The following is a 17,021-nucleotide window of genomic DNA, read 5'->3' on the forward strand; positions in this document are numbered from 1 at the left end:
TAAAAGATCCTAAATGTGTCCTCATTCTTTGAATACTAGCAGGATGGCACAGTGGCTCTCACTATTGCCTCACAATGCCAGAGGCCCAGGTTTGATTCCAGCTTTGAGTGACGATATAAAGTTTGCACGTTCTCCCTGAGTCTGCGTGCGTTTTCTCCCACAGTCCAAAGATGTGCAGGTTAGGTGGATTGGTCATGTTAAATTGCCCCACTTGTGTCCTAAAATGTGCAGATTAGAGGGATTAGCGAGGTAAATGTTTGGGGTTACAGGGATAGGGCAGGGGTAAGATGCTGTGTTGGAAAGTCAGTGCAAACTCAATGGAGCAAACGCCCTCCTCCCGCACTGTGGGGATTCTATGATTACAATCCTCATGGCAATGAGCAGAGGAAGGAGGGATTTCACAAATGAACGCCTAAACTTTTATTGGAACCTGGGGCCATTCCATTTAATGCCCCAAGTATTGAAGCATTGTGTCTGTTAAACCAGAGTTTCCTGTCCTCAGTAGTCATGGTGTGTATCTGCAGGGTGTTCAAGAGTAATTCCATAATTAAGAAAAGGATGTTCTGCTGTGTTGGTTAGCACTGCATAGATTGTAGTATCATTATCACCTGTTTGAAATTGCTGCAAGTTGCTTCGAACTTAGTTATTTCAGACTTTCATAACTTACTAATGTCAAATTCTCCACATGGACGCTGATGACAGTCAGCTCTACCTCAGCAACACCTTCTTGACCCTACACTGCCTCAGAATTGACACACTGCATATCAGCCATCCAGTACTGAATGAGCAGAAATTTTCACCAACTAAATACCGAGAAGACTGAAGCCATTATTGTTTGTACCTACCCACTAATTCTGTTCGCTAAGCACTGACTCCATTCTTCTCTCTGTTAACTGTCTGTGTCTGATCCATATTGCTTGCAACCACCCCAAGATGAGAGCCTGACCACATATCTGCACCATCATTAAGTTGTCCTATCTTCACCTCCATAGTGGCGTCTGGCTCTGCTCCTGCACGAACTCCTTTCTGGAAACCTTCACCCGTGTTTATGGCCCATGGACTTGATTATTCTCATGCACTACTGACTGGTCTCCCATGTTCCACCCTCCAGAAGCTTAAGTTCATCCAAAAGCTGTTGTTTGTGTTGCACCAAGTCATTTTCATCTCGCACACCTGTCGCTCAATGGCTTTCATTGACCATTGGTTAATGATTGGTTAAGCGAAGCCTCAATTTTAAAATCTCTCCCTGGTTCCCTTCTCTGAATCCTCCTGCAACCTTAAAACCCTGTGAGTTATCTGCGCTCCTCCCGTTCTGGCCTCTTAAATATTCTTGACTTAACCGCTCCATTACTGCATGCTGAAATCAGAAGCTCTGGCATGCCTGTGTAAACCTCTCTGCCTCTGTTTCTTTCTCTGTTCTTTGAAGGCATTCTTTAAAATCTACATTGTTAACCAAGCTTTCACCATCTGCTTTAATATACCGTCTGTGGCTTGGTGTTAATTTTTGATTAATAACACTCCTGTGAAGTGCCTTGGATGTTTTATTATATTAAAGAATCTGTATAAAAGCAAGTTATTGTTCTGGAATCTTCTGCTGCTATCTTAGAAGCTATTTGAGAACTATGCCCATTTGAGATGCCCTTGATTCCATTTGGTATCTCAGTTTAGTGTTTAGTATGTTAATTTGCACACTATTTGAGCCTCTTTCGACCTATGAGACGAGATTTCTTTTATGGGAAATTGTACTGCTGCTGGTATTACTTTGGGTAGCAGTTAGTTAGTGGTTGTGAAATGAAGTAGATTATCGACATCGTTGGTTCAATGTTTTTGAATCACCCTGAAATTTAGTTTAACGAGTTTTTACGACACGCCCTACTTCCCCTTGCAAAAGGAGCAAGAATTACCACCACCACCCAGTTCATGCCCCTTCTATAAGCTTAGTTTGTTTTGCTGATTTATTCCCTTATGAATGAAGTAAACCACATTGCTCATAGCTCGAATCTCAGGAATTTTCTTGAACAAACCACAACGGCTATTTACGCGCAAAACAAAAACTGGGCAGTTGTCATGAGGGTCTAGAACCTCTCACTATCTTTGATACAATACCTGAGATGATTGCTAATTTAAGTCAGCCCTGATGGAAACCTGTCATAGTCCTTTCACTCTATTGGAGATCAACTTAACCTTGTCTTGGAAAGAAAATGTATTATTTAAATTTGAGAATAACCTAATAGACTTCAGAAAAAGTTTGTTGTTGGGAATGCAGTTTGAAAGCACAGGCAATGAGTTCCATATCCCCTCCACCCTCTGGGTGAAACAGTATCTCCTCTAATCCTTCCATTAGTTACTTTAAAATTACAGTGCACCTGGTTATTGACTGCTAACGGAAATAAGTCTTTCCGATCCATACTATCTAGATCCTTTATAATTGTACACACTGCAATTAAATCTCCCTTAACCCTTCTCTTTTCCAAAGAACATCATCTCAGTATATCCAATATTTTCTTATGGTTAAAATATACCATCCCTGGCAACAACTATACCCTCTCTAGTGTAATCACATCATTCCTGTAATTCAGAGACCAGAGCTGTACACCATACTTTAGCTGTGGCCTAACTAATGCTTTATACAATTCTAGCATAACCCCATGAGCTCTTGTGTTCTGTGCCTCGGATACTAAGGCGAAGTATCCAGAGTGGCTTCTTAACTACCTTTACCTGTCTTGCTACCTTCAAGAATCGGTGGACATGTGCTCCAAGGTCCCTGTGTTTCTCTATACTTAGTTTCCTACTATTCCCTTGACTTATTTTTCCTAATGCATTACCTTGCGTTTCATTTGAAACTTTTCTGCCCACCTGACTGGCACTTGATATCTTCTTGCAATCTGCAACTTTCTTCCTCGGTATCAGCCACATTACCAATTTTTGTATCATAATCATTCATCAATGCATACCATGAAAAACATTGCTGAGCCCTGTGGAACTCCACTGGAAGCAGCCTTCAAGTCACAAAAAACACTTTCAGCCATTTCCCTTTGCTCCCTACTACTGAGCTACTTTTGGATGCAACTTGCCACTTTCCTTTGGATTCTATTGGCTTTCAATTTATTGATCGGTCTGCATGGTGGGACGTTGTCGAAAGGGTTGCTAAAATTCATATTGGCTGCATCAAATGTGTGCACTTATCAATTCTCCTTGTACTGCCCTCAAAAAAAAAACTCAAATTCAATGCAACCTTCCCTCAACAAATCCATGTTGTCTGCCTAAATGCTAATGTATACTGCCCCTCGGATTTTTTTCAAATAATTTGCCTACCACCAAAGTTATGCTGACTGGCCTGTCAAAAATACGGGGTCAACCGTTTAGGATTGAGATAAGAATTATTTTTCACTCAAATGGTTGTGAATCTTTGCAATTGTCAAACCAAGACGGCTGTGGGTGTTCGGTTATTGAGTATATTAAAGATAGAAGTTGATAGATAAAGATAATGCAGGAAGTAGAGTCAAAGTAGATGATCATTCACAATCTTGTTTAATGACTGAGCAGGCTTGAAACGCCAACTGATCTACTCCAGCTCCCATTTCTTCCATTCATATGATAAAGATCCTTCTAGCATATCACTCCTGCTCACGGCTGTGATTGCTTTTTTAACCAATGTTACGGCCCCTTTTCCATATTTTTTATTCCTCTCTATCCTGCCACAAAACCCTGTAATTTGGGATATTGAGTTGGCATCCTGCTCGCCTTTAAACCATGTTTGAGCAATAGCTATGGGCGGCACAGTAGCACAGTGGTTAGCACTGCTGCTTCACAGCTCCAGGGACCTGGGTTTGATTCCCGGCTTGGGTCACTGTCTGTGTGGAGTTTGCACGTTCTCCTCGTGTCTGCATGGGTTTCCTCCGGGTGCTCCGGTTTCCTCCCACAGTCCAAAGATGTGCGGGTTAGGTTGATTGGCCATGCTAAAATTGCCCTTAGTGTCCTGAGATGTGTAGGTTAGAGGGATTAGTGGATAAATATGTAGGGATAGGGGGGTAGGATATGGGTGGGATTGTGGTCAGTGCAGACTCGATGGGCCGAATGGCCTCTTTCTGTGCTGTAGGGTTTCTATGATTTCTATGATATCATTCTCTGTGTCCTCAGTTCACCTGCCTTATTCATGAGTTTCTTTATATTTACATATACTTGTCAGTGAACAAATCCTTTATCTATTTTCTAGTGTTTGTTTCCTCTGCCTTCCATGCTCACTTACTAATATTCTGCCTTCCATTTCCTGTTTTCTGGATTTGTGCTCAAATCCTGTGCCTAACTAGCTGTAGTTCCCAGAATTTTATTTTCTCAAAATACCAATCCCACTAGAAATGTATGCCTTCGGCCAGCCAGCAAGCTGAATCACTGGATTTGGCTAAATTATCTACAAATGTAGGATAAACATCTATCCACATCAGATCATCTTTTTTGGCGTTCCTCTAGCCATTGAATTGAGGTTTAGTGGTTTTGTTATAGGGTAGTTTTATTAGAAGGATTTGTACTCCACTGATCAGTAGAAAACACCACATGTTTTAGGTTTAATCATTGGAAACGGGCGATTTTGAAGCAATAACAAGTGCACTAAATTACTTGAAATCCATGAACTATAATTATTTTTATTTACTGTAGTTTTAAAAAAATGCTGAAGACAATATAACTTTTATTTCTCAGCTGTTGCAATATGGGTTCAAGTGACTAGACAAACCATAATCCAAGCAAACCAGTTGCAGTAATATTTTGTGTATGATTCAAAATAATGAAGATGGCAAGGTCTCTGAATGAATGTTACATGAAAAGACTTAAGCAAATGCAAACTACCACAATGAGATTAATTACATAATTACATAAATATTCAAGGTACTTTCAAGTAAATTTCAAGTAAAATTTGAAACCAAGAAAGCCTCTTTCCATTCAAAGCAACAACTGCAGTTATTAAGCGATACACAGTGCAGGAACAGGTCATTCAGTCTATCAAGTATGTGCCAGTACTTTTCTCAACAATGCATGAGAAAGTTAATTGAAAAAAGAATATTAATTTCCTTTTAAATATAACTTACTAGAAGTACTGATATAATTTGAAGAAATGACACATTTTGGCTGTATCATTGCTGGGAGATGAAAATCAACTAGTGTTCCTACTTTTAATCACCGACAAGTAAGTCCTGTGTACAAGGGCAGGATTGGGCTTGCAGTGGTGTCCTGTTCAGTTCAATAGGCTGCCAACAGTGTTTGTTTCTGAATGATCTCAATTTAAAGAGGGACTGTAGAATGACAGGTGTCTGTAAGACTCCCCCAGGAAGAAGTCAACAGTGTGTTGAAAGGATAAAATTACTTATCATGCAAGGGTTAAAAGGAACACGAGAAACTTGAGGGAAGGATGGCAGAGATGATCTTAATTTGCATAATTTATACAAGACATGCTGCCAATATCAGTTGTATATAATTTCTGAAGGAAACCTATATTCTCTTTGCATGCAAATCTGTCACATTCAAACATGTCAACAGACATTGTTCAGCCCTTTCTGGGAGCCTATTTGAACTTATGATATTGCAACACCCTAACCTTAAAGTACTTTGAACATTACAGTAATTGTGCTCATATCTGATTTGGGCACTTCATATTTTATTGTACAAGTGATCAACTCTTAGTGTGTTTTGTGACTTGATTTTAATATGATATTTGAATAATCAAGCCCGGCCTTTTGGCTAAGATCAAGTGTAGTTATGCGGATGCTGCACTTGGTTGAGGTCATTAAGTTACGTTTAAGCTTCATTTTCATATGAAGCAATTTTTAAAAGCGGCATCTCGGCCTTTTGGCTAAGATGCAAATGAGATCAAACCTTGGAGGAGGAAGACCTGCGCCTACTTCAATCAGCTTGGCTCATGGAGATCAGGCCCAAGACAGGGGTTGCATACCCTGTCTTGTCAGCTTGGATCGGAAATGTCTCAACTTGTTGAGACTCTGAATTGGACTTGATTTGATTGAATTGGAAAAGTACTAAAAAAAAAATTTGAATAACCCAAGGTGATTCTTGGGTCTGCTAGAAGCAGGCGTGGCAGGATATAGACCTGACTCTTGAAGCTGGCTGTGCATGGGCTATGAACAGTCATTTCATGTGTTTCTTTTATATTATATACACTAGAATCTCCTAGCAGTAGGGTAATGATGGCTTGCCAAAGATGCATGGTGGAGATTTTAGTTATTGCAAGAGTAACAGAGTGTAACCTAAGATGTTATAAATTTATAAATCTTGTATTCTTTAAGGACTTTAGTTGTGGTTAACTCTTAGTATAGTCAGCTTCTTTGTGATATTAGTAACGATGATTCTTCTACTTTCACAATGCATAAAATGTCGGGAAAAATGTTTAACCATTAAATAAAAAAGGAAAGAAAAATGATTTTCTTTGGTTCCTTTAAATTGGAACTTTAACCTGAGGTTAATAGTGGCAGGAGCATCACCCAATGAGGTTGCTTATGCATTTGCACACATAATTTGCCTCTCGCTCCAAAAGAGCAGAAGTGAATTCAACAGATGTAAATACCTAAAGGAAACCTAATCACTGTGTAGGATCGCAGAGTGATTAAGTGCAATTGCATATTGTCCAGTTTCTCAGTCCCCATTTGCTGAATCTTGCTGATCAGAAATTTCACCAAATATGTCCTAACCTAGAGATGTTTTCTGTATAATTAATCGACATGGAGGCCATTTATCCTCTTTGGATACAGAAAAGTAATTCAATTATCCATAGTAAGCAATCCATGTCTTCCAAAAAACATGGAACTTTAATAAAAACCCTGCAAACATTGGAAATACTGCAGCTATTGTGTATTTCGATACCTGCTGTATTAGCTTGTACTATAACGGTTAATGTTTGATTTTTCAATGGAAATTCTGCTTTCTCATGTTTTGTATGAGGTCCATATTATCCTTTTTCTGTTGGTAGAGCAGGGACATTTCAGCATCAGACTTGGCTGTTTTGGGCTAGTATTGGTTTGACTTTGTTTTCCACCTGTGGGACCGCTGCAGGGCAACTGTCATAGACTGTTAACTACTCTGAATCTGTGAACACGGTGGAGGAATGACAGTGGCTGAGTTTCCCTCTAATTTTCTTCTTCTTCCCTGTCCCTTTTCCCTTTTGGAGAAAACGAATGCACAAAACCAAATTTGGAAACTAATATTTAACCAATTTTTGAATGTTCAAAATGCCAGATAGGTTACTTTGGAGAAGAAAATAGAACAAATTTGAAAATTTCAGGTCTTTTATTAACAGCAGTGTCAGTACTGCAAGTAATGGTTTGTACATGTTTTCCAAAATGGCATCCCTGAACTCTAGAGGTTCTGTGATGTTACCTGATTTCTATTAATTTGTCATCTGGTTTCTATACTTTTAAACTTGCTAATATGCTATTTTGATTGCTTACTCATTCAAATATTTCTGTTTTCCTTTGGATAAGTGACACTATACTTGGGAAGTTAGGCTAAAGGGTTCAGGAGGATGGATATATCCGTTATTACAGGCAATTGAGCACAGAAAAGATTTGCGAACCTCTTCTGTATGCTGAGTTTTGAATCTGAGAGTGATTCAGGCTTGGCATGCTCAAATGTTCCCCAGTAATTTATTTTAGGGCAGAAATGACCAAAGCTTGGTGCACTTTACCCATTCTTGCACCCTCTCTCCGTCAGCCCACAGTTAATGGTAGAAGAACAAAGAGTTGAGTAAAGAGGAAATTTTAGAAACAAAAATTATTCTGGTTGATTGGACAGACTTTAAGATTGCCAAGGAACAAAGAGATTAATATGTTTTTGGTTTTGAACAAATAAGATGAAGGTTTCATCAACTGAGATAAATACATTTCTCATATTGACAGCAGTTTAATCAGTGCTGATTATAAATGATGGTACTTTGCTAATTTCTAATGCATCTTTGAAATTTTTGAATATTTGATAATGCTTCTTGAAAGTTATTTGTTATATTGACAATTCATGTTTCCTTTAAAATATTTATATTTTAGAAATTTGTTCTAAAATGTCCTCTTGATTTTGTTCAGCTTTTCGATGTGGCCTTCAGTTCCTTGGAAACCTTGTAGCTGGCAATGAGGAGTCAAAGCATAGTGTGTGGAAAAATGCCTTTCCAGAACTTTTCCTGTGAGTGTTGCACCACATATGGTTATGTAAATAGACGTTCAGTTGATCTAGCTTTTGTTTCACTATGGGATATTGAACAACCCATTTCATTTTTTTTTGTTTTGCGCACCAAGGAAAGAGCTCAGGAATTAATCAATTCAAATTCATTGCATTGCACAAGTTCTCCGCACGGTTCACTTTTTTTTCCTTTTGTGGCTATGTAACATGTTTCTATCTTGCCTCAAGGCCATGTATTATCCTGCTGAGAAGATGGATGGGCCACCTGCTCAGAGGCATTGCCTAATGCTGTTTCTGCGGCTGTTGACAGTGTTAAACAGTTATGCAGGATGTTCTTTTTCTTCTCTTTTCTAATCCTTCCTTCTAATTAATACCTAACCAAAATTTAGTACAGAAGCTCGATGATCAACTGTAGTAAACTTGCATTCTACAGCATCAGTATCCCAAAGCACACCATCCCAACATAGCTCCTTTGTTAACTGAGAGAATGCTTTGTTGTTTTACCAAGGAGATGTTATATATGGACTTATGGATTTGAGACAGAAAACATGTAAATAACTGGGCTGTTTAAGTGTTCTCATTTTTTTAATGCTCCACTTGACTTGTGAAACCACTGATAGAACATTTCTCCCTGGGAGTACCTGCAAGGAGATGTCCTGGGATTCTTTAGGCTCTTTCGGCTCACAAGACTCTTTGAGAGTCAGCACAGACCCAATGGGCCAAATGGCCTCCTTCTGCACTGTAGGGATTTTATGGAAGGAAGAAATTAACTGATCCTTGAAATTGGGATGGGTCAACTTCACAAACTTCAAATTTGTAATTCAGTCTTTTAATGCAAATCTAAGATTTAAATGTCATAAATACATTGTTTATTTTGAGAATTCAATTTGAGAGCATCAGCTGTATACATAATGATTACGAAAATATAAAAGCAAATTGCTGCAGATGCTAGAATCTGAAACAAAAACAGAAAATGCTGAAAATTCTCAGCAGGTTTGACAGCATCGGTGGAGAGAGAACAGAGCTAACATTTCAGGTATGGATTCATACTTGAAACGTTGACTTTGTTCTCTCTCTAACGATGCTGTCAGATCTGTTGAGATTTTCCAGCATTTTCTGTTTTTGAATACAAAAATATATCGACTCTTGAACAGCCTGGCAGTTTTTTACTTCCCAACAGAGTTGGTGAGCAAATTTTGTGAAGGCAAGAATATTAAAGCACGTACAAGTATTTCGACCCTTTCAAGCGATGGGCAATAGCTGAATCATCATATCTCCAACTTTTGAAGATCCAAAATACAAGCTGAGATACAACAGATTTGTATGCAAATTTAACCAGTTTTAGATCTGTTGCTCCCATGTACTTAAAATAAAATTTGTGATCCCTTTAGAGACCAATAACTATTAAAAATATATTTGAATTCTTAGTAATTACACGATTTCAAGTTTTAAGATTTCTACTGTAACAGACAAAAGCAACATTGACCAAACGCTTAGGAGACCACTATTATTCTAAACTACAACAAAGATACCTCCCCTTTTAACTTCTTAACACAACCAAAAATCCCATGCCACAATTATACTTTTGTGTCCGCTCTTCACAGAATTGATCATCTTAGTCCTAAGACATCACTGCAGGAGTTCCTCAGGGCAGGGTCCTAGACACAACCACCTTCAGCTTCATGAATGACTGTCCCTCCATCATAAGGTCAGAAGTGGGAATGTTCACCGATGATTGCACAATGTTCACCATTCACATCTCATCAGATACTGAAGCAGTCCATGCCCATATGCAGTAAGACCTGGACCACATTAAGGCTTGGGATGATAAGTGGCAAGTAACATTTGCGCCACTCGAGCATCAGTCAATGACCATCTCCCCATGATATTCAATGGCATTACCATGGCTGAATCCACCACAATCAAGATCCTGGATGTTGATATCCTTTACCAGAAACTAAACTGGATGAGTTATTTAAATGCTAAGGCTACAAGGGCAGGTCAGAAACTGGAGAGTCAGGTGGAGAGTAACTAACCTCCTGACTTTCCAAAGCCTGTCTAACTTCTACAAGATACAAGTCAGGAGTACAATGGAATACCTCCACTTGCCTGGATGAATGCAGCTCCTACAAGAAGCTGAACACCATCCAGGACAAAGTACTAAAGGGCTAATTAGATATAGCTCTTGGGGCTAAATGGATCAAGAGATATAGGGGGAATGCGGGATCAGGATATTGAATTTAATGATCAGCCTTGATCAAAATCTGTGGCGGAGCAGACTTGGACGGCTGAATGGCCTACTTCTACTTTTATTTTCTATGTTTCTATGTTAACCCATTTGATTGACGCCCCATCCACCACCTTTAAAATCCACTTCGTCCATCACAGGTGCACATTGGCAGTAGTGTGTACCATCTACACAATGCACTGCAGCAACTCAGAGGCTTCTTCAACAGCACCTTCCAAAACTACGACCTCTTCAACCTAAAAGGACAACGGAAGCAGTTGCATGACACTGGAACCTGGGAGGCCCCCTCCAAGCCACTCATCATCCTGACTTGGAACTTTAGCACTATTCCTTCACTGTCAAAATAATGGAATTCCCTCCCAAACAGCGCTTTGGGTGTACACCACATGTACTGCATCTTTTTAAGAAGGCAGCATTAGGATGCACAATAAAAATGCTGACCCAGCCAGCAACACCCTCATAACATGATGGTCAAAAGGTTCTCCTTTCAGTTTTCGGAGAAGCCCTAAACTGAATACCAGCCTGCCCCTGGCCATGTCAGAACAAATCTTCAGGATTCCTTAGATTGGCATAGAATGTAGCTCATTGACCAAAGACCATCATCTTCCGGCATTCTGCTTGCTAGTATGCTGAGTGGTGGCAGCCTCCTGTGCTGAAACCATTCTGCGATTCTATAGTTTCTACTGGGTACAATATCCATAAAAACAGATGTTTCCAATGTATTCTGACACCAGTCCAGCTCCCTGCTGCATCCCCACATTTACCTATCCCCATATCTATCCTTTTTGTGGACCATGTTTTTTCCATCTTTATGCCATTACTCCATCTTATCCCCTGACCTGCGGACACCTTTATCCATCTTTTTATTGCCTCAAAGCTCTATTTACTGAATGCCCTTTTTGAAGGTTATGGTGTGAGTTGATGATGAGGTCGAGCTCGCTGCTGTCAGCTTACAGGTGTCCAACACTATCCACCTGCCTTTGCTTCATACAGGAGCAACATAGAGGGATAAAGAGCCAGGGTTTATCTTTGCTGTTCAGGATAATCCTGGACTGGTAGGTAATTTTGGCAGAAGGGTGAGAGGCTCAGTAGTATGACATGGCCCAAATAGTTCGATTGATGGATAGCTAAATATGTTGTGTGTTAAATATGCTCACACCCATGACCCTTGAACTTGAAAGAACAAAGCAGGTGGATCCTTACCAGGGGAATTGACAAGGGTGGGAATATGTAAAGGTTTTGTTGGGGATGAGGGTATTAAAAGTGGAATGAGAAAATAATTGATTGAAAAATACTATCTGCAGAATTATTGTGGTGAATGGAAGTCAAAGACTGGGCTTGTAGCTTGTGACCAAATTAACAGGTGTTCTATTAAAACAAGATAGAACTGTTCCTCTTTGTTACAATACGTCACACCTGGTTCTACAAGTTCTTCATACGTCTGTCATTCCAGCTTCTGGCCGACAATGCATCCTCTCTGCTCCACTGTTGATGGCAGAGCCTGCAGCCATCAGCTCACTATAATCTGGCATTTTCTTCCTAAATCCAATACGTGCACCTTCAAAAAAACCTTTTTAAAACCTCTTGCTTTGGGCTGTTAGTCATCTCCCTGAACTCCTGTTCAATGTGTTTCACACCCCTATCCATTTTACGAAGCACCTTAGCACATTTCAGTAGTGATATTTGTTGTTGAGTATAGGTCAGATGACTTTTTGAAAGTCTATAAGCATTTTCTATTTGAGTTTCTGTACCTTACAAAGCTGCTAATAATTGGCAACAGATTTGAGTGAACAAATTCCAATGTTTCAGACCCAAAATATTTCACTTTCCTGTTTCACCACCTTTTAAAATATCTTCCTTGTTACTTCTGAAATCCTTGTTTTGGGATTTACAGCTTGGCCCTGGTGAGAAATAATTTTCTTCTAGAAATATAGAAAAAATGTTTTAAATTCTAATTTCGGAACTTGTTGTTCTTCTACTAATTTTGGGTGGTCTTTTTCAATTCATTTAACTAATTAATTGAAATAAATATATATTTGGTTCTTTGCTGTTTCTTTTATTTATTTTTAAATCATGGTCTCATTTACTGTCACAGTGACATTTGACATGAAAGACATGCAGCTAAGATTGATTTCCTGAACCAGTGTCTGAAGTTTCTGTTTTTAATCTTTCCTAAGGAATTACCTGAATCATTCAGATAAGAAAGCTGTTACCTATTGCTGCATGGTTCTGTTCACCTGCCTGAATGCTGAGAGAACAGCTGACCTATTAAGCCACACAAAAGGAGTTGAATTGGCTGAATCTGTCATCAGGATATGTGGGAGAGAAACTGAACTAGACTGGGCGTATGTATTTTTTGAGCACATTTAAACATTTCTCTTAATCATTTGAGCAAGAAAACTTGAGACTTGTAATTATAATCCTAAAGCATGAGCATCAGCGTAACTTTGCTTTTTTTTACTCTGTCTTTTAATGACTACTTGCACTAATCAGTAACTTATATGCTTACAGGTTTCATTACTGGCCTTTTGATCATTCTAAAGAATGTATTGCCATTCATTGACCTGGAGTTTCAAATTGAAATTCCTCCCCCCCCACCACCACCACCTTTAGTATTTGTCATTACTAGAACCATTGCAAAGTCTATTCCCCAAGTTTGAGGCCAGACAGGCACATACCACTGTGCAGGGCATCGCAGCTGAATCCATTTAAAACTTCAATGGTACATAAACCCACAAATATGTTCTGTCTACAAATAGGAGTCACTGGATGGCAATATTCTCCTCAGCAGCGAATAGTTTCTGATTTGCCTTCCCAGAAACATGGCTAATTATTGTCTCACGGCTAACCTCGCTAAGACTGGAATCGAACCCAAGACTTTCCCAGTGTGGATGACTCGGCTATTTACTGGATAAGCAAACTGATCCACCAGAAAAGCATAAGCTTTGATATTTTAACTTCCTTTCTGTTTTTCAATTCTGCTAAAGTCAATTCTGACTTTGTGCTATTGAGATTGCGGGAATGGAAATACAAGTTCCCAACTGAAAATGTCTTTTCCTGCCATATCTAAACTATACAATAATCAAGCATTTCATTTTCTGATTAAATTTTGTTGTGTTCTCATAGAATCCCCACAGTGCGGAAGGATGCCAATCAGACCACTGAGTGCGCACTGACTCTCCGACAGAGCATCCTGCCAAGGCCCATCCCCACAACCCCACACACCAATCCCGTTAATCCCTCGAACCTACACATGTTTGAACATTAAGGAGCAATTTAGCATGGCCAATCCACATAATCTGCACATCTTTGGACTGTGAAAGGAAACTGGAATACCCGGAGGAAATCTACACAGACACTTGGAGAATGTGCAAATTCTACACAGTCACCTAAGGCTAGAATCAAACCCTGGTCTCTGCGCTGAGGCAGTAGTGCTAACCACTGTACCACCGTGCTATGCAAGTGTTCTATTGGCATTCCACATAGTTCTTATAAATGTTTAATATCCACATTTATGAAGTAACATGTATGGCCATTTTTTAAAATCAGCATTCTAGATTACCAATTTGAAACAAGTGCATTTTTTTGATTTCCAACTGCTTTTCCTTTCCTACTCGATTGTGGGTGGGCTCAGAATATTCTGTTGTGTATTCTAATCATGTTCATGCAATACATGCTAAAATAGCAAATACAGCAGGCTCCCACAAACACCAATATGTTAATGACCAGCTAATCTGTTTATGTTATGTTGATTGAGGCGTAAATATCGATCAAGATATGTGGAATAACTCTCCTGTTCTTTGAATTTTTAACATCACCTGAGCAGGCAACCAGGGATTCAGTTTAGCGCCTCATCTGGAAAGCAGCACCTCTGACAGTGCCATACTCTCTCAGTACTGCACTGCATTGTCAGCCTTGATGTACATGATCAAGTCTTGAAGTGGGACTTGAACCTACAGGGCACTAACTCTGACAATTGACATTCAGTAGAAAAAATGATTTGTTGTTACATATTGCCTTACCCTCTATTACTTTTATGTACAGACTTCGTAAATTCCAGAATTTGCTGCTAGCCAGTTATTTTAAAGTTTATTTATTTATTAGTGTCACAAGTAGGCTTACATTAACACCACAATGAAGTTACTGTGAAAATCCCCAAGTCGCCACACTCTGGCACCTGTTTGGGTACACCAAAGAAAAATTTCCCATGGCCAATGCACCTTACCAGCACGTCTTTTGGACTGTGGGAGGTAACCGGCGCTCCCGGAGGAAACCGACGCACAGACGGAGAATGTGCCGATTCTGCACAGCCAGTGACCCAAGCCAGGAATCGAACCCGGGTCCCTGGTGCTGTGAGGCAGCAGTGCTAGCCACTGTGCCACCGTGGCCAGCAATTTCTCAAATCCTTGTATAGTTCTTAATTGGTACAAGGTATATATTTTACCAAATCTGGGAAATGATCCACTCCAAAATGTGGCATGACTTGTCTACCAAATATATTGGTAGAGTTCTCTTATCATGATTTTGTTAATTTGTTGATTTCATTGCATTGAGCTACCAGTGGACGGTATGACGGTACTCCAGGGACTCAGGTTCGATTCCCAACTTGGTTCACTGTGTGGAGTTTGCACATTCTCCCCTTGTATGCGTGGGTTTCCTCCCACAGTCCAAAGATGTGCGGGTTAGGTTGATTGGCCGTGCAAATTGCCCATAGTGCTCCAGGATGTGTAATTAGAGGAATTAGCATGGTAAATGTGTGGGGATAGGGCTTGGGGTGGGATTGTTGTTGGTGCTGGCTCGATGGGCCAAATGGTCTCCTGCACTGTAGGGTTTCTATGATTTTCTGTGATTTCTATGATTTATTTTCAGATGAATGTTCATTTATTCTGGGCTTACCCAACCTTTCTCACTCAAGGGGCCAATGAGTAGATTTTGGAAAGATGCCTGAATTTCAAAATAAAGTTTGTGAATGAAGAGCATGTCCAGCTCACTCCGAGTTTCATTGTTTACTCACCCTCACCCACGGGTAGAGTGGATGAGAGTGTGTGTTGGTGCGTGAGGAAGGGGGAGGGGGGGTGTGGAAGAGAGACTGAGTATCTGGAGACTGGGAGTGAGCCAACCATTTATCCACGTGCAGCCCCTATGGGGTCTCATACATGCACACCACACACAGCCCCCCCATCACCCATTCACCCTCCTTCCCTACCGCACATACACTCCCCTTCTCTCTCTCTCTTTGAACCCAATGGTCTCTCACTCCTGCTGCCGCTGCCCCCCCCCCCCCCCGCTTCCTCGCTCTCCCCGGGCTCCATGTGTCGTGTGGTCACACTCTCTCCCTGGGCTTCTCCCTCTCCCCGGACCCCGCGGCATCTCTGTCCCTCTCCCCGGACCCTGCAGCATCTCTGTCCCTCTCCCCGGACCCCGCAGCGTCGCTGTCCCTCTCCCCGGACCCCGCGGCGTCTCTCTCCCTCTCCCCGGACCCCTCGGCGTGTCTCTCCCTCTCCCCGGACCCCGCGGCATGTCTCGGTCTCCTCCCACCCCCCCGCCCCCCCCTCCTCTCTCTCTCTCTCTCTCGGTCCCCCCCCCTCTCTCTCGGTTCTCCTCCCCCCCCCCCCCCCGCTTCTCTCTCAGTTCCCCCCCTCGATCCCCCCCCATCTCTCGTTCCCCCCACCCCCCCCCTCGTTCCCCCCCTCTCTCGTTCCCCCCCCTCTCTCGTTCCCCCCCCTCTCTCGTTCCCCCCACCCCCCCTCTCTCGTTCCCCCCACCCCCCCTCTCTCGTTCCCCCCACCCCCCCTCTCTCGTTCCCCCCACCCCCCCTCTCTCGTTCCCCCCACCCCCCCTCTCTCGTTCCCCCCACCCCCTCTCTCGTTCCCCCCACCCCCCCTCTCTCGTTCCCCCCACCCCCCCTCTCTCGTTCCCCCCACCCCCCTCTCTCGTTCCCCCCACCCCCCCCTCTCTCGTTCCCCCCACCCCCCCCTCTCGTTCCCCCCCACCCCCCCCTCTCTCGTTCCCCCCACCCCCCCCCCTCTCTCATTCCCCCCACCCCCCTCTCTCTCAGTTCCCCCCCCTCTCTCTCGGTTCCCCCCCTCTCTCTCAGTTCCCCCCCCCCTCTCCCTCGGTTCCCCCCCCCTCTCACTCGGTTCCCCCCCCCCTCTCACTCGGTTCCCCCCCCCCTCCCTCGGTTCCCCCCCCTCTCCCTCGGTTCCCCCCCAATCTCTCTCGGTTTCCCCCCTCTCTCTCGGTCCCTCCCTCCTGCAGAGATGCCGGCGTTGGGCTGGGGTAAGCACAGTATGAAGTCTCACAACACCAGGTTAAAGTCTAATGGGTTTATTTGGTAGCACAAGCTTTTGGAGTCTTGCTCTTTCTTCAGGTGAGTGAAGAATTGGCTTCACAAACAGGGCATACATAGACATGTCTATGTATGTCCTGTTTGTGAACACAACTCTTCACTCACCTGAAGAAGGAGCAAGACTCCAAAAGCTTGTGCTACCAAATAAACCCGTTGGGCTTTAATCTGGTGTTGTGAGACTTCTTACTGTCCTTCCTCCTGCCCAACCCCTCCCCACACCAAAATGCTCTTTCTCTTTTCACATCCCCCATC

At 42.0% G+C, this 17,021-nt stretch overlaps 1 protein-coding gene across 2 annotated transcripts in view; it reads left to right on the top strand.

Moving 5' to 3' along the window:
• Positions 1 to 17,021, top strand: part of atxn10 (ataxin 10) — a 228,157-nt gene that overhangs the window by 46,502 nt on the left and 164,634 nt on the right. Inside the window, exons 4-5 of one of the 2 annotated variants that reach the window (XM_078220094.1) lie at positions 8,079 to 8,175; positions 12,598 to 12,765. In XM_078220094.1, coding sequence (XP_078076220.1) covers positions 8,079 to 8,175; positions 12,598 to 12,765 — 265 coding nt within the window. The remainder of the gene's footprint in view (positions 1 to 8,078; positions 8,176 to 12,597; positions 12,766 to 17,021) is intronic. The other variant, XM_078220095.1, reaches the window with a different exon arrangement.

The sequence above is a fragment of the Mustelus asterias genome, chromosome 9 (assembly GCF_964213995.1).
Source record: "Mustelus asterias chromosome 9, sMusAst1.hap1.1, whole genome shotgun sequence".
In the NCBI taxonomy this organism is placed as follows: Eukaryota; Metazoa; Chordata; class Chondrichthyes; order Carcharhiniformes; family Triakidae; genus Mustelus; species Mustelus asterias.